We start from the raw sequence: 23,373 nt of genomic DNA, 5'->3' as shown, positions 1-23,373 counted from the left end.
CTGTGGTTTGTGAGGTTGAAGTGAGAGGAGCAGAGAGGGAAGTTGGGGTTGAGTTGTGGTTCCGCAGACGTAGCGTGAATTACTGCACAGGCTGGAGGGGGTTTAGTTCACATGACAGAGGAACAGGATGGGATTGGAAACTGGTTTGAGGAGATTTCACAGGGGACATTTCAAAAGGTCTTGGTGTCACACTGAGAAGACGAGTCTTTCTGTTTTCATTCTTTACGTGTTGTGTCACGGTCTGGCTGGCAGAAGCCCTCTCTCCTCCACTCCGCTCCTCTTTTAGATAAGTATCTCAACCAAATATTGTGTAGATTGGATAGCCATGTTGTGTATGATCACTCTGAGCTCTGATGATAGTGATGATGAAAGCGATGACGATATCAATGAGAAATGCGTGTGACCCTCTTCTCGCTTTCGTTCTTGCCAGAGCCATCAGTCTGTCTCTGCATGCCTGATTGCCTGAAGACTTATCAGTGCGTTGTGTACATGGATGCAGAGTGTGCAGAGAAGTAGAAAGAAATGGGCAAGGTAAAACTTTTAAAGCACACAGTCCTCTTGCCACACCGCATCCCCATTCCTCCCCCGTTCAGTCAGCCTGGCTACACCACCACTTTTTCATGGCGGCTTCAATAACGCCATAACAAATGGAGTCACGTAAATATTTAAACAAACACCAACTTGCATCCAAAACAAATAGGCGGGCAGGTTTATTAAAGAGCCCCATTGCTGCCTCTGCACGCAGCTGTAACAGAATATACAACACTTCAACTCACTGTAAACCATTTGTAATAGGGTACATACCAGAAAGATAGCAAGCGGCATGGGGAAATGTCGAGATCCGTCAGTGAGGCCATTTTTATGGTTGACTTGCTCAACCGCTCGGGAAGGACATAAGCTTGCTGCGTGCCGTTGTTGTTGTGAAGACTGCAGTGGAAATTTCACTGGTGCTCTCTGATGTTGGTGTTGTGTGACTTCGAGTGCATTGGAACAAATTTGCGTGCGTGTTGATGCGTGTTTTTGATTGTGAACGGGGATCACACATTTGTATGATGTGCTATTTACACACACCACACGCCCTCACACGTTTTACTGCAGTGTTACTCTGCTGCGGCAGCGCTGGGTTGTACATCATGAAATGAGGCAACACTGATTTGTTTCTCGCCTTAAAGTCAACGTGTTGTAATGGGGCTCTGCACTCTGCGTTTTCTCTGATCACTTGACACATGCTCAGGCTGTGGGCTTCAAAGACCCGGGCCTTTCACTTGCTGGGAGATGTGATGGAGCTGTTAAAGAGGATGAATAATCACCATCAGAACACTAGAATGTTTATAGGGGACTGGACTGGCAGCTCCACACACCAGCTGAATGCTGGGAGAGAAACACAGAGGGAGTGGTTGGAGAGAGTGAGAACAAAACAGAGGAGGAAAGGAGAAGGGAAGGGTGTACGGTCAGAGTTTGGCCAGTAAGATATTAGCCTAATGGCCTAACAGAGGGTGAAAATGAGGACATGGCTGAGATGGCACGAGACAGGGGGAATAACCCCACTTTAAGAGGACTCTCAGGACTTGTTAGCCCTGGGCAGGTTTAAGAGCTTCGGGCGCTCCTGTCATATTTCTCTTTCATTTGAATTTCGACCTCTTGTGTACTCTCTGTCTTTCTCATTCTCTGTCCCTGCCTGCCTCTCTCTTTCTCTCAATCCCCTCCCAGCAGAAATAGTGGGCGCCAAGTCACTATAACAAGATATGGCAGTTTCATTCCAAATAATGACCCCAGGATTAACAAACAGAGTCCTGGAATGGTATTTAAAACAAAGCGCTGGGCTGCATGTGGACTGGCCCTCCTTTGTTACTGCCTATGCTGTATTTTAGCACACTTTCTGATTGGCCTAACAGACCCTCTCTGGGGAAGGACTTTCACAGTCTGGCCTACCCCCAAAGTCAAAAAAGGCTTCAGGTGAAGGTTAGTTATAAGGTCTGAAGGAGTTGGGCAATAACAAGTTTTTAGATGAAAACTGCAGCCAGTACCACCTGAGGCCCGGCCAAAAATTAATAATCTGAAGAGTGAGTTCCTCTAGAACATGACTCAGAATAAAATGTTGAAGAGAGCAGAAGGTCAGAGTGTTAGAAGCTGAATTTAATGGTAATAGTTAGAACTGTTCACGGCCTTCTCTGAGAGCCTGATTTCAGGCTCTGGCCAGATGTGTGTTTGCTCGCATATACAATACACATGTGTTGATACTTACTGCATGTTTTGCATTGTAAAATTTCTTATCCAGGCTTATGTGAGTGCATGCTGCTGATTGCACACTGCACACCTACTCACATAAGCTTGCCTATTTGTAATTCAGCATAGCGTCCACACCACCCTCTTGCTAACACTCTCATGCTGTGCAATAGATTATTTTGGTATTTTGAACTGATGTGTCTGAAGCTCAGAAGGGTGGTCTCCATCATTTGGCGAGGATATGAACTCATTTTGGGGTTTGATTGAGTCTTTTTTTCTGCTGTGTGTGTCAGGGCAGCGTGTTTGTAGATATATGTTTGTGTTATATTTTCCGATGTGGATGGGGGTTACCATGACTTTGACAGACATAGTGAGACAGCAGTGTTGCCAGTGATAACCACACATGAACTTAAACTCAAATGCACCCACACTAACACACTCACACACACTTGTCTGTGTGCGTAGACATTGATGCCAACATGGGCGCACACACTGATTCAAAGCATACTCTTTAAAAACATACACATACAGATACACAACATTGTCACAACATGCTTTGCGAATACACGCATACACACACGTACAGTATATATACACACAGAGCATGCCCAGTCCTTGGGGTAAAGTCTCCCGGGTCTAGACAGCTGGACCACATGACAGAGAGCAGCAGCCACAGAGCTCTGTCATGTACATAAGGATCCCCTGCAGAGCTGAGCAGGAAACAGCTCTCTAATGCAGTGTGACAGGAATACTCTCACACACACACAGTCCTCTACAACAAAACACTATTGACAACCCAATGATATCACAGTGGTTTATACAGCACTCTCTGCACATTAGTCTATGAAAGACAGTCCATGAAACACAATCTGTCCTGTCAAAGTCAATTTTTGCATGCTTTACTAAATGTGTGGATATTTAGTAAAGTATGTGAGCACTGGAAATGGTTGTGTACGAGGCTCACAGAAACAATGCAGCTGAGGAAAAAGAAAAAGGGAGAAGGCAGATTGGAAAATGTGGGTTGTCAAATGTACAAAATGTACAGTGTGGTCGAAGCACTGTGCTTCGTGTGTAATGATGCAACACTGATTGTAGGCATCATGACAAATATGGTCCATTTCATAGTCCCTGAATGCCAGAAGCACCTGGATGCTGAGTGTGAGAAAATACTGTAAGAGAGTCCAGACATGATGATCTCGTCCTTCGGTCTGCTTTCTTCCACTTCCACACACACACAGACTTTACACTCATGCACCTGTGACCTAAGTCACTCAGCCGTACACACACGCACACACACACACACACACACACACACACACACACACACACACACACACACACACACACACACACACACACACACACACACACGCTTCCACCCACAAGTTTTAGGCAGGTTGCCACGGCAGCCACAAACTGGGGTAACCAAGCATCCTTTTCATCCATTCCCCCGGCAACACACTCTTGTTGCCATGCCAACCCATTTGGCTGTTTTAGTGATATTTGGGAGCGTGGCGTCTGAGAAGTCACGGCGGTGCTGTGACATCACCGCTGTTTCATGACAACTGTGGGATAGAGCTGCTGAGCAAGGCAGACCTTTAAATCATGGAATATGTCTTAATGTGTCTTCAGAGAGACCCCCATTCCCTCACCTCTGACGCCCTGATGGCTTTAACATCCACAGACCTCAGGCTAACCTGGTAGAATGTGTGTTCTGTCTCTGTGCCTGTCTCAGTCCTTCTGCTTCTGCACCTCTCTCCCTACACTCTCCTCTTCTCCTTTATCTGTCTGCCTTCTCTCACAGTAACTGTCTCTTGGACAATGAAGGTGTGCTTCGAGCTCCAGGTTCATACGGTTAGCGCAAAGGCTAATCGAGGGGGCTGCTGCTGTGTGATTTGTGTGCTTGGCTGTTGCCATGAGTGTCAGTGCAGACAATCGACCTACGTCTGGACCACAGCAGGACATGTCATGTCTAGGATACTGTGTGTGTGTTTGTGTGTGTGTGCATTCTCTCAGTTCTCATAGTTCCCTCTCTCGCTGTAGGAGACAAGAAAACTGAGTGCCAACATTACATCACCTCAATGAGGTGTCACTTAAACATCATATAACATGATACTGTACAGCAAATGAAAATAACAGTGAATTATGAAGAGAGTTAAAGAAAGAATGAATGCAGGACAGTATTTTCTCATCTAGCATATATTGATTTTATATAATGTGTTACGGGCTGCTACAATCCTGTGGTAGAGCGTTGCTTTCATCACAGAGAAGTCATGAAACTACCAAAAGTTTAAACAAACCTAATTTACATTATTACTGGGTAGACATGGTACTGGAAAATGATGCAAAACCAGAATCACTGATTGCTAAGGAAAAACTGCTTTGAAACAATGTATGAATCCAATGTCTTATATATTTTTCATTTTCCTTCTTTCCCAGAATCACGTCCCCTGTCCATCCCAATGAAGGTGATGCCTGACACCACAGCAGAGGAGTCATGGACCGCCTCAGAAGAGAGAATGAAGGAGCTCATTGCCCATGCTTGGGATGCTGTTAAGCACCTCACACTCCAGGTACCAACTTACACTCTCTACCATTATTGTTGTGCTTTGGATATTGGAGCAGGTATACAAAATACCCCTGTCCTCTGCTGCACTGATTTTGGATGGCGGTCCTTTGATGTGGGTCATCAGTCAGCGATACTCCAGGACATTTCAACAAGAGTCCACTCTGCTAAAATATTCTTGAGCTACACACCAAAGTCATGTTATTGCAGTTGCATTGAAGTCTGGCACCCACAGATCCATCGATAATGACTTTAAATGTCTGGCCAACCAGTGTTTATCTTTAGGGTTCAAGCATTAGCAAGAATACCAACTGATTCCTCTTTGACTTGATCTTATACAGAAGTTATTGGCTATCACACAAGTCCGGGAGCAGCTTTGTTTTTCCAAACACCAGTGCCTGATCTGCTTTAGAGACTCTTAACCCCTCTCCCTGTGCTCTTCTTCCTCTCCTTTGTTACTGTGAAGTACTGAGGTTTAGCTCAGCCCAACCAAGCTTAGCTCTCTCTTTGGTTGTGGCCATATAGCCTCCAGGGACCTCTGTTAGCTGTTAGCTCATTAGCCTATTTTACATAGAGATGCATACGTAATGTCTCATGTCCCTTTGTGGCGGACTGACTTTCTGGTTGACTGGCTGGCTTGCTGGATGTCCCTGTCTGTCTGCTTGAGTGTCTAACTGGATATTTAAGTACCCCCATTGTGTGTCTGCTTGCTGCATCTTGACTGCACCAGTTAGCAGAGCCCACATCACAACCAGCCCCATCTGAAGTGCATCAGGAAGTGCTGACAACTCTCTGACAGGACTCCATTTGATGCAGGAACAGGACGTCATAATGTATGCGTGTGTGTGTGTGTGTGTGTGTGTGTGTGTGTGTGTGTGTGTGTGTGTGTGTGTGTGTGTGTGTGTGTGTGTGTGTGTGTGTGTGTGTGTGTGTGTGTGTGTTCGTGCGTACCACAGTGCTCATGTGGTACATTACTGATTGAAGCATGTGGACAGTCTTTGTGTTCGGTAGTGTGTGGGCTCCATTTATGACTGCTGGTCTATGATGTGCAAACATCATTTTCCCTGAGAATTATTGTTGTTGTTACTCAGATATCCTGGATTTTGTCTGGCCACTGTAACATCAGAACTGTGTTAAAATACTACAGTTAACCTCATATTCTCACCTCAGATATCCCAACGATCACTGCAGCGTGGATGTATTCTTTGACTGTTGGTTTTGTCCACAGTCAGACTCAGACTTGTGATGTGATCTCACAGCTCATAACTTCACTGGATTCTATTTTTGTACCTTTTCAGCAGTATGCTCTTTGTTTATTTATTCATGGCAACTGGGATTCTCTGTTGCAGGGATTGATTGCAAAGAGCAGGTAAACTAAATCAGTCAGTTCAATTGGAATATGGCTTATAGGCAAGTTTCTTTGTGCATGTAAACAGTAACCAAAGTTACAGAAGTCCAACAACTGCTCTTAATTCATCTTAATTCTTATTGCTAGGACCACACAAACTGGTGTCAGTCAAACATGAAAGAGAGCATGACGCGTGTGAATTGAAATAATGCTCCAGAGCCTGGGTCCCATGTCAGCTCACTGAGCTGTTTACAGTACTTCCACAAAAGTTAACTCAACCCTCTAATAGTTTGCCGAGCCCGTCATTGCCTCCACTTTCCTCTGTCCCCTTCGGCTGTGTGACTGGGACCACACCACGTACTGCAGCAGTAATTAGGAAACAGTCTGTCCTGTTGACATGGGAGTGGAAGCGGACCAAACCGAACGACCCGACAGCTGGTACCCCAGGCCTTGGATATCCCCAAACTTAAACCACTCCATTTATTTTAGTGTGGTGTAAACAGAATACCTAATGGCTCACACTTCTGCTGCACATGTGCCCAATTTAGCATGCAGTGCTTTCTCCGTCTTCTACAGAGAAGAGAGGAGCAGGAAGGATAGAGTGAAGGTGGGGGAGTGAGATTGGTGGAGAGAAAGTTGCAAAAGTATTTATTATTGTATGGGTGCTGAGACCGCTTAAGGCTATTCAAACAGAATTGGGACATGCGATAGCTGGTGATTGTGTAAATTGGTTTCAGAAATCTCATAGTCCTGGTCTCAGATGCAGTTATGATGCTTTGTCTCTGTGACTCAAATTCTTTCCTGCAGATTCACGGCAGGAGGCGAGGAGGCAGAGGTCTAACACAGATGCTAGGCTGAGGGCTCATTTTAATAGGGCTAGGTAAGAAAAAGTGTTAATGATGGATGGAAACAGTACAGTAACAGTAACATGAGGTGTTTATTTTTCAGCCACCGTTGAAGCTCGAATGCACATCGCAGCATCAACCCTTATCTTACCTCAAGAAACAGCATAACCTCAAAAAATCTGTGTATGCAATTCTGTCCCATTGCACTGTGCATTTCATTACAGTGTGGCTCTATGCTTGAATATAGCTTATGTAATGTCTTAGACACATATCCCACTCAAAGTCTAAAACCAGCATAGCAGCTGGAAAAAGCAGAACATGCACTGTTGCTATTTGTAGCTTTCTGCTCTAAAATCATTCTTTACACCAAACTTGTCTTTTTCAATGACAGACATAGTTAGCATTGATTCCTGCTGATGTCCCGTCATGCGTGGTTAGGGCATAGATTATTATCTGAATCCATGAGTGTCACGCTCTATCTGTGGCTGAGTGCTCCAACCAAACCCCAGAAATGACTCTGAGCCACGGTTCCTCTGTGACTTCAAATCCACTACATTCCTATCTATCTCACTTTGTAAGACCCTCTTCTCCTGTTACCTCACTGGGAATGATAGGCGATTTTCACCCTGCAATGAAAATGGCCCGAACATTATTCGCAATCCATCAGAGAATTTTCTTTAATCTCCTCAAGAAACTGTCAATGATAAAGACAGACGAGCGGCTAATGTTGAAAACAGACAGGCCGGCTGGCTCCAAGAGAAATGGCTCAGTTTACACATTTGTGAATCACTACAGTAGTCGATTAATTTCGATGCTCCTCAGGAAAGATGAAATGAGAGAAAGAGAGAATGTGGACGCAGGAGAAAAAGACATTCACTGAGAGCGACGAAGCCGGTGTCTTTGTCACACCATTGCAGCAGGCATGGTGAGGTCATCCAAACTGAGCCCCTCAGGCCCAAGATGGTGGAGTCTTTTTGGCATTACAAGCGGCACAGATCATCTGTGTCATACACACAGTGTGGGACAGAGTACAGTGTGGATGTGTGTTTTCCCTCGTAGAGGCAGCTACAGTTTCTTGGTCATGCAAGGCCATAATATGTGTAGGTGGTGTTATTTTAGTAGTCACTTTACATTAGGGCTGAAGGGCACAGCAGCAATTGTCATCCTTGCCAGAGTGGCCTGGCATATCTTAAAATGGTCACTTACCCTCAGCCTTGGCGTTCAGACCCTCAGATTTATTTCCTTCTCTCATTCCAACTCATTGTGTTACTCTTTGCATACAGTTTATCTCCCAAAGTCCTCACTTTGCCTCCCGTGCTCTTACCTCTGGTGTCCTTCTACGCCCCCCCCCCCCCTTTCCCTTAACACTTTTCATCCTGTCATCTCCTCTTCTCCGCCCCGCTCTCCCCGAGGACACCCATGTTCTCTCTGTGCCGTGATAATAATTGCAAGTGATCAGGATGGTGATTCTATTTCAGGAATTTTGCAATAATTCCTTCTATTTAACACATGAATGTGTTCAGCGCTGGCAAAGCAGCACGTTGCTACCAAAACTGAAATGGGATCCACTGAAACAGAGAGACTGTTGCCATGGAAAAATGAAGTAACACTGCTCCCTGCAGCTGCCATGCATTAATGAGTAGGATATTTTTTGAGGGAGAACAAGAGGAGAAAAAGCAGTGGGGTAGAGAAGGTAAAGTGATGGAAAGGAGATGGAGGTTAGGAAGCGAGGAAGACGAAGGAAAAATGGGCAGAACGGGAGTTTGAAGGCAGAGCAAAGTCAGAGAGAGATAGAAAGGAGGATCATGTGTTCTGTATGTTTGGTGTGGCTCAGATCGAGCAGGCCAGATGGTTTCCATGAACAGGATCTGACCCCCGGCTGGAGCGCCTTCTGCAGGCACATTACTTCATCCTCTGCCCCCCCTTCCTCCATCCTATCATCCCTCCACTCAACACCTCATCCTCCCTGTCTGTCAGATTCCACAATTTCCAAACTTTCATTTTGTGCCACTTTAAACACCATGTTTCTTTGTGGATTGTGGTAAAATATTGTCAACTTTTAAAATGTGACATGTGTCATGCTACAAACCCGATTAGCTCATCTAAACGTAAATGCTTTTTGGTAGATAGTGCAGATACTTCAGGTGTTTTATGCAGGGGAAGTGCATAGATTTGGATTTATTATGATCCACCTCAGTGAAAATGAAATCAAGCCCCAGCTCTAGCCATGAATGGGGCATGTAAGCTGCCCACTGAGAGAGGAGAACCCATACAGCAGTTCCATTAATCTCAAACAGAACACCTCCATATAATTCCCTCAGAGGTCCCCCAACCATTATAAATACTCTTTTTCAAGCAAAGAAAGCTTGCTTGACTTAACACTGGCAGTTTAACCACACATGTGCCCACGCTGACTGGACTCCATGTATTTTACTGTATCACATGGATATGCACATTGCATCTTTTGAGCTCTTAGAAATCTGCATGGTAGCACACCTTGTTGCAAGCTTCCCAAAAGACTGAAACTGAGATGAATTCTGTGTGCTTGTCGTGCTGTGGTGTTCATGTTTAAATGCTTGTGTTGTAGCTTGCATCATCTGGTTGTCTGATAGAAAGTTAAGTACTGATTGATTGTAGTGCAAACAGAAAGAGGGGTTAATCCTGAGGGCAGAACACAGTATCTCTCCAGTCAGTGAGTCTCCACAAATACATATCTCCACACAGAGAGCAAATTGGAAGGAAGGAAAGAGAGAAGGAAGAACAGAGAGGGGGATACAGGAGAGGTGCTGAGGGAATATGAAGCAGAGTGAGAGAAAGGGTGTACATTCTCTCCTGATTACACACTCATCCTCTCTGGTATCGCCTGATCTAATTCAAGACCTCACAATGTAACAGTAGATGTGTCATTAGCTGTTTACCGGGTGAGAACACTCTGTGTGCGTGTGTGCGCATGTACATGTTGACGGGAGTGCTCATGTGCATGTGTGGCCAGAGTCCCGTTCCATCATCTGCTGCTGTGTCAATGCACTGATGACCTCACAGCCATTATAGACGCACACACATATTTGACCCTCTCACTGGGCTGCACTGGAAAAGTGCTTACCAGGATTCTCTTGTGTCTGTAACCTCTTGAACCTCAGAGGCCCAGAGACCTGGAACTGATTTTCATTAGGATAAAAACTCACAGCAGCTACAATTTCAAGATTGGGATGTTTTAAAAATTGTCAGGGAAAAATGATGGTGGTTTTCAGCCTGATCTTCTGGAAGTGTTTTGGAAAGCGTGTTTGGAGGTGAATCTGGTTAAATTGTTGGAGCATGCATCCACCCTTTGTCTGGGGACGGAGGAGGAAGCCGTGCCAAACACAGGTCAAATCAGATCAGCTGAGGTACAGAACAGCCCAGTTTGGCCTACTTGATTTGGTCACACTGCATAAATCAGTAGTGGTGAAAATTTGCCAGAGTTAGCCAATAAAAAGCTCTTTTCATCTGCAGTCCATCACCATCTGATCCAACTTGGCCTAGTATTACATACCGCATAACATAATCACAGCCACCTCCACTCACTTCAGTTGGCCCAGAACAAAATTGTCTGGCCATACCACTACTGTAGATAAACCAAGCCAAGCCTATTTCATAGATCTGACCAAAATACAATCCAACCTACTTACCATTAGTCCTTTGTATGTGAGGGCTTTTGTCTAAGCTCTGTGCTGCACCATGAATCTTGCGTAAACCATTGCCTGACCTTTAGCCCAGACCATTTCACTCCAATTCACCACATTCCCAATCAAGTTGCAGTTTCTCTCACTTAAACTCAGCCACCCCGTCCTAATTGTCCTTGGCCCTGCTCAGTCGAGACCTCAGCTATCACATCACAGTACTCCCATACGTGACCATCCTCTCCCAGTGCGTCCTCATCCCTAGTTTGGCATGGCCACCCCTTAGACCCCATCTGTAGTGGCTCACCATGATGGGGTGGTGGAGGTGTGATTGTTTGAGATCAGGGGTTGGAGCAGGCGAGGCAGGCCAGGCCAGCCGCACTCCTAAGGCCACTGCTGGATCAATAAACGCAGCGATCAAAGTCGCAATTAACCCACCGCGCTAACACAAACAGCCGGGCCAGCAGAAACAAACAAAGCCTTCATGTCACCTAAAGCGTTTATTTTTGCAGATTTCCACCTCGGCCAGGGAGACCTCCAGCGCTTGTCAGCTTCTGTAAGCAGTGTTAGAAGAGAGGAATGCAGGGCCACAGGGATGGCTGGCTGCCTGGCTCTGCTGCTGTGCCAGGCCACGAGCTTATTGCTTGTGGTGGCATGTGGGTGAGACGTAGCCTATCTGTTGTCAGGAGGCATCATGCTTAAATGCCCTTCTCATAGACATCAGGGGCGAAAGCTGCTTTCTGAGGTTTCCGAGAAAAAAAAAAACTTCATTCGTCTACGTCCAAGCACCGCACACACAACTGCACAGTTTCATCTTCAGATACACACATTTATCATGTTAATTTAAAGAGAGACACTATTTACACTCTTTTTACACTATTTACTATTACACTCACCATTCCAAATGTGTTTCTGGACAGAGCTGAATGCACGATATGCAGAAGAAAGGGCAGAAGAAGGTTAACAGTGGGTGGGGTATCCAGAGACATGTTTTTTTTTTTTTTTTTGAGGGGGGGCTCGCTCTGTGGACCTTCTGTTCATCTGACCGGCCACTTAGGAAACACAGTGTCCCGTCTGGTGCAGGAACAGGAAGATTACATTTGGAGAGGTATCAGGTTTTTAAAAACAAAGGGATGTGTTTTCCGTTTGCTGCCGATCTCTCCGCTGAGATTTTTCTGCTCCAGAGTTGCAAATGTTTTCACCCGGGATGCTGGGAGGGTGTTTCTAATTTCCTCTCCTCTATCTCTGGGTGATTTCCTGTGTGTCGTGGCTTGCTTATTCTGAGTGTCTATGTGCGTGTGAAGAAGAGAGTGCAGTAGAGAAAATGGGGGAAAAATGTGTCAGTACATACGTGCTTGAATGTGCGTGTTTCACATGTTGTGGGGTCACTCCACAGAGAGATGATCTTGGCCTACAGGGTTTGTGCTGTGCTGAGGTCTGGACAGAGCCAGAGCCTCCAAGTTTCTCTTCCCTGCAGTGATATGAAAACAATAAGCCGAACAGCGGATCTGACCACCACGCCACAGGACAAATGTCTGACACGTAGTTCACTGCCTGGGTCCAAGTTAGATGACTGTGACAGAAACTGTGTTCAGTCCTGTCAGTAGGGTTCTTACAAAGTCTTCAAAGTTTGGAAAATGCTTAATTTTAACCATTATGTTTATCAGTTTAGGAACGTGCTTGGGTTTGAACATTCCTCTTGGAAAATGCTTGATTTCCTACATAATCTGGTGTTTCATCTCGCAATCACTCATGTAAACCAAAGATCTTTGAATATTTGACACGAAACGATCCTGTTCACTGATGTGTTCTCTCATCATTCATGGCTAGATACAGTAAGTCCTCTGTTGGTAAGCATTAGCAAGCAATAAATAACCATGATCAAAACATGCAATCGAAGTAAATATGAACAGCTGGTCTAACAAAGCGACACTGATTGCAGTGGGAATAAAGGAATTCTGTAATTCTTAATTCCTGTGTAGTTACAATTTAGATGTTATGATAAAGGTTTCAAGGAATGGAAATTTTTTATTTAGTTGTGAAAGTTATGAAAGTGCTTAAAACATGCTTGAATTGTACTCAGAAAGCTGTATGAACCCTGAGTCAGAATTGTGCAGAAAGACAGCTGTGCTGCTGAAAATACTTTTCAAGAAGAGCACCAGGCATTACATCGTTGTCATAGAGGACAGTCAGAATGGACAGAAAGGTTTCTGGCAAAGCTTATAAAATTAGTAGTTTAATAAACAGCACTTGACACAGGAGAAAGATGGCTCATATACCCTCACACTCATTCAGATTTGGTGTGAGGCATACCTTCAATTTTCTAAAACATTCTCCACCATTTACAGCCTTGTGTTGTTTAGCTATGATTGCTTAAATTCCTCTTTCAGACAGCACCGGTCTTTCTTCCTTCCTGCAAACTGTCAGTTCATTCCTGAAACATTTAACTGCACTTCTAAGAATGACTATCTGAGAATGATGTACTCTCAGCTGAAGTTGCTCTTCAGAGTAGACAAGCTGTCCTCCATCTAACTCACCGTTCTGTCATTTACTGGCAAGGCATGGCGGATCCTAAGAGCCTCCTGTGGTTATATAGGCCATTTCCACATGGCCCCAGCCTTTTAAAGCCTAAGTGTGTTTGGCCCTCCGCTTCCTCTCTATTAGAACCTGCTCTGCTGGAACCAGATAAACCATCTTCACAAAGACTCAAGGGAAAAATGCTACACAAGACAGATCATACACTCCCATTGCTGCTCAGGAGGAAGTAAGGGACGCTTTTTGGGGGTATTAAGACCGAAAGATTTGAAACAGGGTCCACACATGTGGCTGGATTCTGAACGCTATCTGATGGTGCGGGGAAGTGATCAGGAATAAAACTGAGCAGAACTTGCCGCAAAAAATGGAACAATCCCATATTTAGAACTCTGTGATGTGACGCCAGGCAGGGATGAGAAGAAAGAGACAGAGAACAAAAATGTGTCTTTAGGCATCTTACCATTCAATCAAAGTACTTTCCAAATGGATATGTTTTGGGGGGGTTTTTATATTTCAGGCTTTTTTGTTCATCTGTCTCTTTTCTAGTAGTATTTATTTACTCCTGACAGCATATGCTGGCTTCCTGATCCAGAATCCAGATTGAATTAGAGCCTGAGTGATCGTAGATCAAAGTGTAAGAAGATCCTTGTTCATTTAGAGGCCTAAGAGCAAGGGATCAAGGCCTAAGTCCCAGGATAAGCACTGGTCACCTACTAAATAACCAGGCTGTCACTCAAAAGCCACTGGCACTCCCACTGAGGCTGCGGGACTTTTCACTGAACCCTGTGTTTGTCAGCGTGCACACTGAGACTTATACAACTGAAGAACATGAGTCTATTATGCTCCATGATATACAGATTCCTCTATTATTTCCAGCTAGTCTCTGTTTCCCCTGATGGCTGTGTGCTCTCACATCTCTCACTCTCATCTCTGAATGAGCCATCCAGATAACACGTTTTCTCTGCTAACAGGGATGTACTGATGAAAGGCAGCAGTGGGTCAAATGCATCTTTAGAAGTACAAACACACACACTCAATCTTTGCTCAGTCTGATTCTGTGCCAAACAGCAGTATCCTCACGACTCTGTGTAAATCATACTGAAGGGGAGTCTCCCATCAGCCCAGTTTTTGGATGTCTTTTGTGGTGATTTCACCCACAGGGCAAATACAAGAGGAGGAGGAAAAAGGATGCAGCAGCCAGCTTGTTGTACTGAACTAATGTAACACCCAGCGGCAGTACAGGAGGATATAACCCTCTAGTTTCAGCAGTGTTGTGTCACTGAGTTCATTGCTGTTGCAGGTGCCATCCTTCAGAGGAAGTGGTAAGCACAGCACCAAGTCTCAACAAGGATATTAAAAAGAGATGGGGGGCTCTGTCAGTGCAGCACTTGTTTGAAGAAAGAGAAGACGGGGGATGTTAATTCAGGTGTTTTGACTTGAGGCTGCTGGGTTTTTATTTATTTAATTTTTTGTTTGATTTTTTCATTTAGAGTTTAAATGACTGATGACTGCAGTTGCAATGGAGTGATATGATGTGTGTGTGTGTGTGTGTGTGTGTGTGTGTGTGTGTGTGTGTGTGTGTGTGTGTGTGTGTGTGTGTGTGTGTGTTAAACTGTGCGTGTACTGTATTCAAGCACATACATATTGCATGTGCGTGCATGTGCTTTTGTAAATGTGTGAGCACGTCATCTGAGCGTGTTTTCACAGTCAAAGCCCGGCACGTGCAGACTCATAAGGAGTTGATTGGCTTCAGTCTTTTTTTCTTAACAGAGATTTCCTGGTCAAAATTGAAAAGTGTTTCCGCTGTTTTTGAAGTATATTAATAGAGTGTGCTGCGAGTGATACACCCTGCCCCCGAATGCACACACAGAAACACAGTCATATTGTCCCTCCGTGCTTTTTCCTGAATTAATATGTCATTAGAGGCAGCGGGTAACTGAAGTGCAGTCCCATGCCGCTGACACTTAACTCCATTTGTTATGTTTAATGATTTAGTTTCACTTTGACAGGACATGATGTCATTGAGGAATGAAGAGTCATGACTCTTTGACTGCTCATTTCCCCAATGAACCCTCTGTAATGACATACACACTACACGAACACACCTGCCTTTCTTCAGCCTCTAACAGTACGCTTCCACTTGAATCCAAATCTCATGTAAACCAAATCTTTATTAGAATCCTGAGTCCCCCCCACCCCCCTCCAACCCATCACACACACACGCAGAGACACAACCCTGTGCTGTATTTACTGTTTGTTGTACCTGAGTCATTTCCAGAGGCCATCTATCTGTCATTTTTTGCTACAGTTTTATTCCACATTACCCTGAACCCCACAGAGGGTAAAGTTGTGTAACAGATATTCCACACTGCAATTATGCTTCTGGCTTTCAGATATTATTTGTGCCCATTTCTATTTTTAAATTCATTTCACAATTTTCCTTTTGCTGCACTTGGAAAAGCTGTCTTTCCACGGGTCTGCCCGAACAGAAAATACATTTTCACCATCCTATTACGGGTAGGAATTGAGTTTTGTTTGTGAGCCTTGTGAGTAGTAAGAATAACACGCTGCAAATGTGGCCCTTTGCCTCCCAAGCATGTGACGGAGCGAACATGGGTTTTAGGTCAGCCTGGCATACCTGTAAGTTTCCTGTCCTGTCACAGGACACTGCGCATGCTTTCTCTCTCACACACACACGAGCCTGGCATGGCCAGCAGCTCGCAGTAGGAGGACTGTGTCGCACAGGCTCACTGCTTCCCGTGCTGTGTTTATTGGCCTGTTACAGAGCTGTTAAACACAATTGTGTGGAATACCAAACATGACCCTGCACAACCTCAAGTGAACTTTTACACCTGAACTTGTGACATGAAACACACACATACTCTCACTTTCTGCTCGGACGTTTAAGTACAGAGGACGTTTCTTTCTTTCTTTCTTATTCAGTGTATGCAACTATTCCATAATGCTGAACACAAACACAACATTTCCCGCTCTCTCCCACCAGCTCTTATTTCCTCTCCTCTTGGGTTTTCTTTCCTCCTCTTTCTCCAGTCACAACATCTCTACATGGACTTTCCACCCTGAATCAATGCATGGTCATGGTAAGAGACCTGGCCTCCAACAGCAGGGCCTCAGCAGTGAGAGGGACAAAAGGACGGAGGCATGGGAGGGTATGTGATGGAGGGATACAGAGTTGGTCAGGGAGAAGCTCTGTCAGCGGTTTTGGCAGCGGTCACAGCAGTGATGCATATGGGACATTCTGACCTCAGACTATTTCTCTCTTTGGATCTGTCAGCGCTGCTCAGCAGTGCCAGCGCTCCCTCTCTCGCCCTTTGTTACCCCTGTCGTCTTTGTTTGGATACTGTATGTCTGTCTCCTTGTGTTTGTGTGTGCGTGAGTCACAGCTCAAACATGAGACCACAGAAGGAGAGTCTTGGAGAAGTCTGCGAGGTTAAACAGGGTGACCTGCTGTTAGCGGTAGCCCAGAGAACAGGGTGGAGGATAGCCAGTGGGTTCTCAGAGGGTTCTGAGTTCATGTTCCTAGAAGGGTGACACAACCGCAGAACCAAGGATGGGCATTTACAGTCCTGTCACTGTGTTTGACTGGTATCTTGAGCACATGTCAGCCTGGAGGTTTGATATGCTGTCTGTAAATGAACAGTGTTGTGCCGTGACTGAGAAAGCTGAAGGTTTCCATGGCAAAGGCATCATGTCAGTGAATATAAATTAATTTGGGTGGAAGTCATTTTGAACATTCCTGTTTTCCTGAGTCTTGTGCTCTTGTGTTCACAGAGGACCAGCTTTTCATTGCCCTCACATGATAAAAAGTATTGTGTGGCATGCATTTTGGGTGCACCAAAGGCAGTTAATTCTACACACTATTATGAGGTTTTGTTACTGTCTGTTAGCGGCCTGTCATCCACTCAGGAAAAGCTGTGCCATCACTCATTGAACAAGGGATTCTGAACCCGGATTTTTGTTAAGGATTTCTCAACATTATGAGATGGGACGTTTTTTTTCACCATTTTCTCATGAACTGTTGTACTCACTTCAAAAACATTTGGCACATTTATCCCATGATTTTCTATCACAGTGTGTATTTTGCTTCAGATCCAGATGCAGATTAAACATTCCTAAACATTTTCTATTATTAAAATAACAAATGTAGACGATTGTGCAGCTTTGGCAGGGCTACGCTCTCTCTGAGTCCTTTTTACGTCTTATTATATTTTGATCTCACTTGTTTACCCTATTTGTCTTGGATACAGCTTCATCCAGTGACCGTGTTGCCTCCTGCAGTAGGTATAGATTACAATAAGTAGTTTGTTCATGGACTCTCTGGCCCCACAGACGTTAGCACGGTTTAATCCAGAATCTGGCAAGATATTTGAGTAACGTTACAGTTATTCATCTGTTTGGTAAAGCATTATTTCCCTTGTCTTTCTGTGCCGTCATCCTTCCTCCAGCGGTGATCTGAAGCCAGATATTCATCCATGGCTGCAGCCTGTGGTCCCCAGTGTGTGAAATACCCAGTTCACTGTTGTTTTTATCTACCCTGTTGACCTAAACTCCCTCTCTCAAAAGAAAAGCAAATGTTGCTCTATTCACCGCCCTCGCCTTCAGATAGACTCATGCACTGTTGCCATTGTGAATTACAACATGTTTGTTTCTGTGTTTTGTCTTTTGTTTTTTTGTGGCTTTTATTAGCTGTCACCAAAAGGGGGGTAAAAGGACAAGAAAGCCGACTAAAGATTAGTTTTGTGTCACCCAGATTTAGGACTGACAGGCCATTTTCTTTTCCATTACATACTTCGGCCCTTTGAAGCGTTTTGAGCCTTTTCTTTGCCGGAGTGTAAACATCCAGAAACAGTGGTCGCTATGCCCAGCGAATGCCATTCAATTGTTCAGCTTTTCCCTCTGTTGTCATCTGTGAGATGTTATCTGATTATTGTTAGTATTTCACTGTGTGATGTGGCAAGTCTGTAGCTACCATATGCTTGACATCATCTTTGTGTTGCCATGGCGAACAACAGCAAAGCATTATAAAGCCTAAGCAAACACCATTAAGAGGCATTACATTATGTTTTATTGTACACACTCATACCAGCGATTATGGTGGTCAGTTAAACAGAAGGTGCCCATTTTTAGCTCCCCTGTTATAGTATGAGAAGGATACATCCTCTTGTGGCACAGCCTACTCTTAACACCCAGAAAGTCCTCTTTTCCTTTGCTAAAAAAAATGGCTGACCTAAAATATGTCACACAATAAACTCACCATGCCCCAATAGTTATTAACCAAGTCTACTTCATGTTCAGTTTTGCTGAAAATAACCCATAATTGCTAATAAAAAGGTCCATATAAAATGAAATGTGAGTCTTCCAGCTGTGTCTTCCCAAACGCAGACAAACCAGATTCCCTCAGCTCACCAGTGTGAACCTTCATCAGTGAGCATTTAGTTGAGTGTTTGATATTTTCCTACGATGATGTATTAAAGTTTGACTCTCAAAGTTTGATAAATGATGACAGATTTAGTCAACCATCAGACACAGTATGCGAACTAAAATAATTGAGGTAACTGTAGTTGGTGGTTTACAGTTGCTTTGTATGGGAGGATGGCTGTGCTCTCAAATGACCCATTTGAAACAGCAAATGTTTAAGTATAAGATTACTTTCTATTTATTATGGTTGAGCCTAGTATGCACCTTTATCTCTGACAGTGATAGGGTTAAGCTTACACATATACAGTAAACAGAGATATACATCTGTGTGCATACCTTTGAACTACATTTGATCTTGGCCCGCATTAAGTTAGTCCTGAAATGATTAGTCACTTAATCACAGTCTTCATGGAAACAACTGATGGAAAATTAATCACTGACAATTTTGATAATGCCGTAATTATTCTTGTAATTTCTTAAAGGTTCCATGTGTATTTTTCAGAAAACCCGTGATATTAATGACACAGGTGGCTGTTAAGTAAACTGCAGTTCGCTAGTGCTGCACAGCGTTGGCACTGTAGGGGAACAGAAGAACCGTCCTGAGTCCTTCATGTAGAAATCAATCCTCTGACTGTTATAGGCAAGAGAAAGTCAGGGAAGGTCTCATTTTTTGTGTTGCATTGCAGTCTGTCCACACATTGCTATGCAAAGTGATTAACATATGTAAATTGCTTCAAATTCTTAATTACTGCATGTTTGATGGCCACCACTGCTGCTGGGTTTTCCTTACTGTGTCCTTATGTTCTTATACTGACACACCCATTTATTGAGTAACAGCCAGGGCCATTGTTCACAAAATAGTTTGATGGTTGAGGAATAGCTCAAGCAGAAGAAGTACTTCGTAATAATGTGAAGTTGTGTGTATGACTAAACCAAGATGTCCAGCAGGAGAGCATTAGCCCGAGGCAGTGAGCTCAAGGTGCAGAGCACAGTCACAGTGTTAAACCCAGCGGTTTCCGTGTGTCTGCCTGCTTTACAGCTTAACCCTGCTAAGATCCGCAGCAGACCAGGCAGTGTCAATGGATTTTCTTTCTGCGTGTCGGCTCTTAAAAAAGGCCAAAGACTTATGTGTCTTTGTGCAAAAGTGTTCCGATTTCAAACCCCCCTTTGAAGAGTAATCAAAAGAGGAAGCAGCGTGAGATGGATGTGTAACTATATCTCTCCCTCTTTCTCTTTCTTTCTTTCTCTCCCCACTCTATCCCAGCCTTTTTTGTCAGTTTCTGCCGTTCTCCCTCTCTCTCGTCTCTCATCACAGCTGGGAAAACTGGCCTCCACATTCAGGCCTGTCACAGCCGTTCCAACATTTGTGTGTGTGATATTAGCAGGAGGTTGCACGGGTGTATATGCAAATTTCAGAGGAAGAAGTGTGTCTCTGCATGTGTGTCGGACACTGAACATATTACAGTATAACAGCGCTCAGTCATTAAGCAGAGCTGCTCTCTGACTGACACACAAACACACACAGATTATCTTGGCAGCACCTGCTGTCTGCCCCCTGGACCCTGGACTACTCTCCTTTCTGTTAACTGGTCTTTTAAATCAGTGCAGCCCCTGTGTAATGGAAAAAGACACTGCTCGTACACTTACTGGCTACTGGTTACTGACCTAATGGCTTGTAAATTTAGCTTTTTTGGTGAGCAGAAATATGTGTGACATAATGCAGCTGGAATTGGTCTCAGACCCTTTTAAATAGACTTCAAACATGATTCAAGTTCAAGATTTATCTGTTGAAAGTCCCTACGTTTCTAAGAGGTCTTCTGTTTCCTCGATTTTCACATTGGTTTTAAATGGGCATTCAGAGTCCCACATTCCACTTTTCAAAGTTTTTTGAAGGCAAATCCTGCAGTCCAAAGCAGCACAGAAAGGGTCTTATACTGTAGTAATACTCTATATATGTTTTCACACGGCTGCACACATGAACTTAATGTGGCATTGTGCAGGTCTGCGTGGTCTTGGGTGGTTCTGTGTAGTCTTATGTGGCTCTGTGTTGTTCTCTGTAGCACCAGGGTCCTGGAGGTCATTGCTTCATTTCGTTCTGTACTAGCTCTGGTTTATTTTTCTCTCCCCTCTCCAGTTGGAGGTGCAGTCATGCTGTGTGTTCCTGCCTAATGACAGCCTCCCCTCCCCGAGCACCATCATCTGTGGGGACATTCCCGGCACCGTGCGCAGCTGGTACCACAACCAGGCCTCCATGCCTGGGACCCTGGTCGTCTGCTTGCCACAGATCAGTGTCTTTAGTGCTGGGCACAAGTACATGGAACCGCTGCAGGAGCTCCCCTTTGTGGTCTCCAAGCCCATCTTGGAGGAAGGTAGGTCTTCATACTGTATCAAGTGAAAGCTTAACTTTAATTAGAATGACGACCATGCTGGGAGAGCAACACACACCCAGATGCACAGTGTGAACGCCAACTGACATGATGTCAGAAGAATCGATGTGAAGATTAGAATGAGAAAACCAAATGAAAAACAATGATAGTGATAGGTTCATAGGTTAAAAATGGGAGTTTTGGAATATAAATTTCAGTGGGTGGGAAAAATCGACTTCACTTTAATAACAAATAATTTTGTTTTTATTAATAATTGAAATGAATGCTTTCATAATAGTGGTAGGCTACATAATGTGAATTCATCATCATTATGGCCTTGTCAACACTGAGCAAACCTTTGACCTCCTACTACTCATTTACCATGACAAAAGACAAACAAACTTAAGTAGAGCGACTTTGAGAGATAGATCTTGCACATGTGGTGCGCACACCTGGTATAGTTGACATAAGCAACACTCAGACGGGTGAGCAGTGTTTTCTCTTTAGAAGAAGAAAAAAAGGGGTCCCTCCTTTTTTTTTTCTTTTTTTTTTTTACTCTCGACTCTTGAATGACATCAGCATTGGGCATACAGATTTCAAAAACGGAGGAGAAAGAAAAACGACAGCAAAAACAGTGACATCAGCAGCCTTGTCAATGTTGCCGTTAAAATTAACAACCCATGCTTTTAGTAATTCATTCCTACACTTTGAAAAGCTCTTCATCTCTCAGTTTTAATGCCCGGGATCAAAGCGTTCCTGCCCACGGTGAATGGGAAATGTGCTCTTCATGGCCCTATGCTAGCGAACAAGTTCCCCTTCTCTGTAAGATGGTTCTACCAGAGTTGGCAAGCTAACAAGGTCAGGCTCTCCCAGTGTGGCATCTTATCTCAGACCTGCAGATTTAGAAAGCACCTTCATTTCCCAGTGTGTTGATGGGATCTTCTGCCTGCGTGGATACTGCTCTTTACTGCATTTTAGTGTTTTCCCTGAAACTTTCTCATCTCACGCGCAGTGTTTGGCTTGCATTTTAAAGGTAAGTGGAAGGAAAAATGTAGTTGTCATAGTCTTTTTGATGATGAGTGTTGTTGACTGATCCCTCTGATGTTTTAATCCAGTGTTCTTTTTTGTCCTTCTTTTTGGATAAAAAATGGAATTCTCTTGTATCTCTTTGTCTCCCTCTCAATTTCACAATTGCTTGGCTAGTGCTCTCTGTTCTCCCTTCCCTCTCTTCCTCCCTGCTCCTCTCAATCTCTGCCAATATCTCTCTGTTGCAATTTTCATCCTCTTTCTCCCACTGTTTTATCCCATTGCCTCTATTTTTTACGTATCCGTCTTTTTCCTTCTCTCTTGTCTATCACCAGGTGATGCGTTCCCATGGACAGTAAGCCTGAGTCAGTTCAGTGTGTACACTTTGCTGGGACAGCAGCGAAGCCTGAGCCTGCTGGAGCCTATGGGCTGTACCTCCACACTGGCCGTCACATCCCATAAGCTGCAGAGCTGCTCTGAAGGAAGGCACTCCTTTGTAGTCTGCCTCCACGTTGATCTGCAGCCCATCCACGTCAAGTGCTCCAACCCTCAGGTCAGTCAGACAGTCCTGAATCTCACAAAGTAGTCATCAGATTTACATGTATATTTATACAAATCATCCTGTTGTAAACTTTCCTGAAATATGAACACACGAACCCTGGCAGGAAGACCCTGCCTCTGCAGGATTTTCTGATATAGATTGACTTCAATAAACAAACTGCCTCGTCTTCTTACCTCGTATAATTTTCATGAAAATGAAAGTGTAAACAAGAGAGTGTTGCCTTGTTTGTTTTGGTCAACCATTCAGAGGTCTGAGTGAAGGAGACTGGGGAATTGCAAGACTCATCATCATTGTTTTACAGTGTGTTATTATGTTTTAGTGAGAGCATGATGAATATGGACAGATTGGAAATGGAACATGTTTGTCTCCCGGTTGGGTCCCTGCGTTGTTTTTCATTGCGCTGTTACAGCACTATAATCACATCTACATGTACCATTACACATGTTTTGTTTTTTCACAATTGAATTAGCTGTATTGAATTAGGCTCCTCTGTAAACACTTAATTGGGGCGACCTTTTGAGTGGTCACACTGTTAAATGTCTCCGACCACAGTGATGAGCCATGGTGATATTGAGGGGAATTGGTACCAGAAACAAATGAAAGGCCTTAGTCTGTTAGTGGTGAAAACTTTCCCAGAGATGAGGAGAGCTGGTCGTTTATTGAGGGAAAGTTTCTTTTCTTCCTTCTTCTCTGTTCTCCCTTTCAAATGGAGTGCCTGTGTCTGGCAAAGCTGGGAAGGCTTATTGCGATTATATGATGAGTCATTATTAGTTTTTGGGTCCAATGAAAACTTCTCTTCTT

The 23,373-nt window shown here is 44.1% G+C and overlaps 1 protein-coding gene across 3 annotated transcripts in view; it reads left to right on the top strand.

Moving 5' to 3' along the window:
• LOC139333438 (intermembrane lipid transfer protein VPS13B-like) overlaps positions 1-23,373 on the top strand; it is a 319,141-nt gene that overhangs the window by 143,085 nt on the left and 152,683 nt on the right. For 2 of the 3 annotated variants that reach the window (XM_070965843.1, XM_070965844.1), the window contains 3 exons: positions 4,666-4,799; positions 20,753-20,987; positions 22,346-22,563. In XM_070965843.1, coding sequence (XP_070821944.1) covers positions 4,666-4,799; positions 20,753-20,987; positions 22,346-22,563 — 587 coding nt within the window. Of the gene's footprint in view, positions 1-4,665; positions 4,800-20,752; positions 20,988-22,345; positions 22,564-23,373 lie in introns of those variants that run through there. The other variant, XM_070965845.1, reaches the window with a different exon arrangement.

This window comes from Chaetodon trifascialis, chromosome 7 (assembly GCF_039877785.1).
Source record: "Chaetodon trifascialis isolate fChaTrf1 chromosome 7, fChaTrf1.hap1, whole genome shotgun sequence".
Lineage (NCBI taxonomy): Eukaryota > Metazoa > Chordata > Actinopteri > Chaetodontiformes > Chaetodontidae > Chaetodon > Chaetodon trifascialis.
The sequence above is the reverse complement of the archived record's forward strand: the minus strand, read 5'-3'. Positions and strand labels throughout refer to the sequence as shown.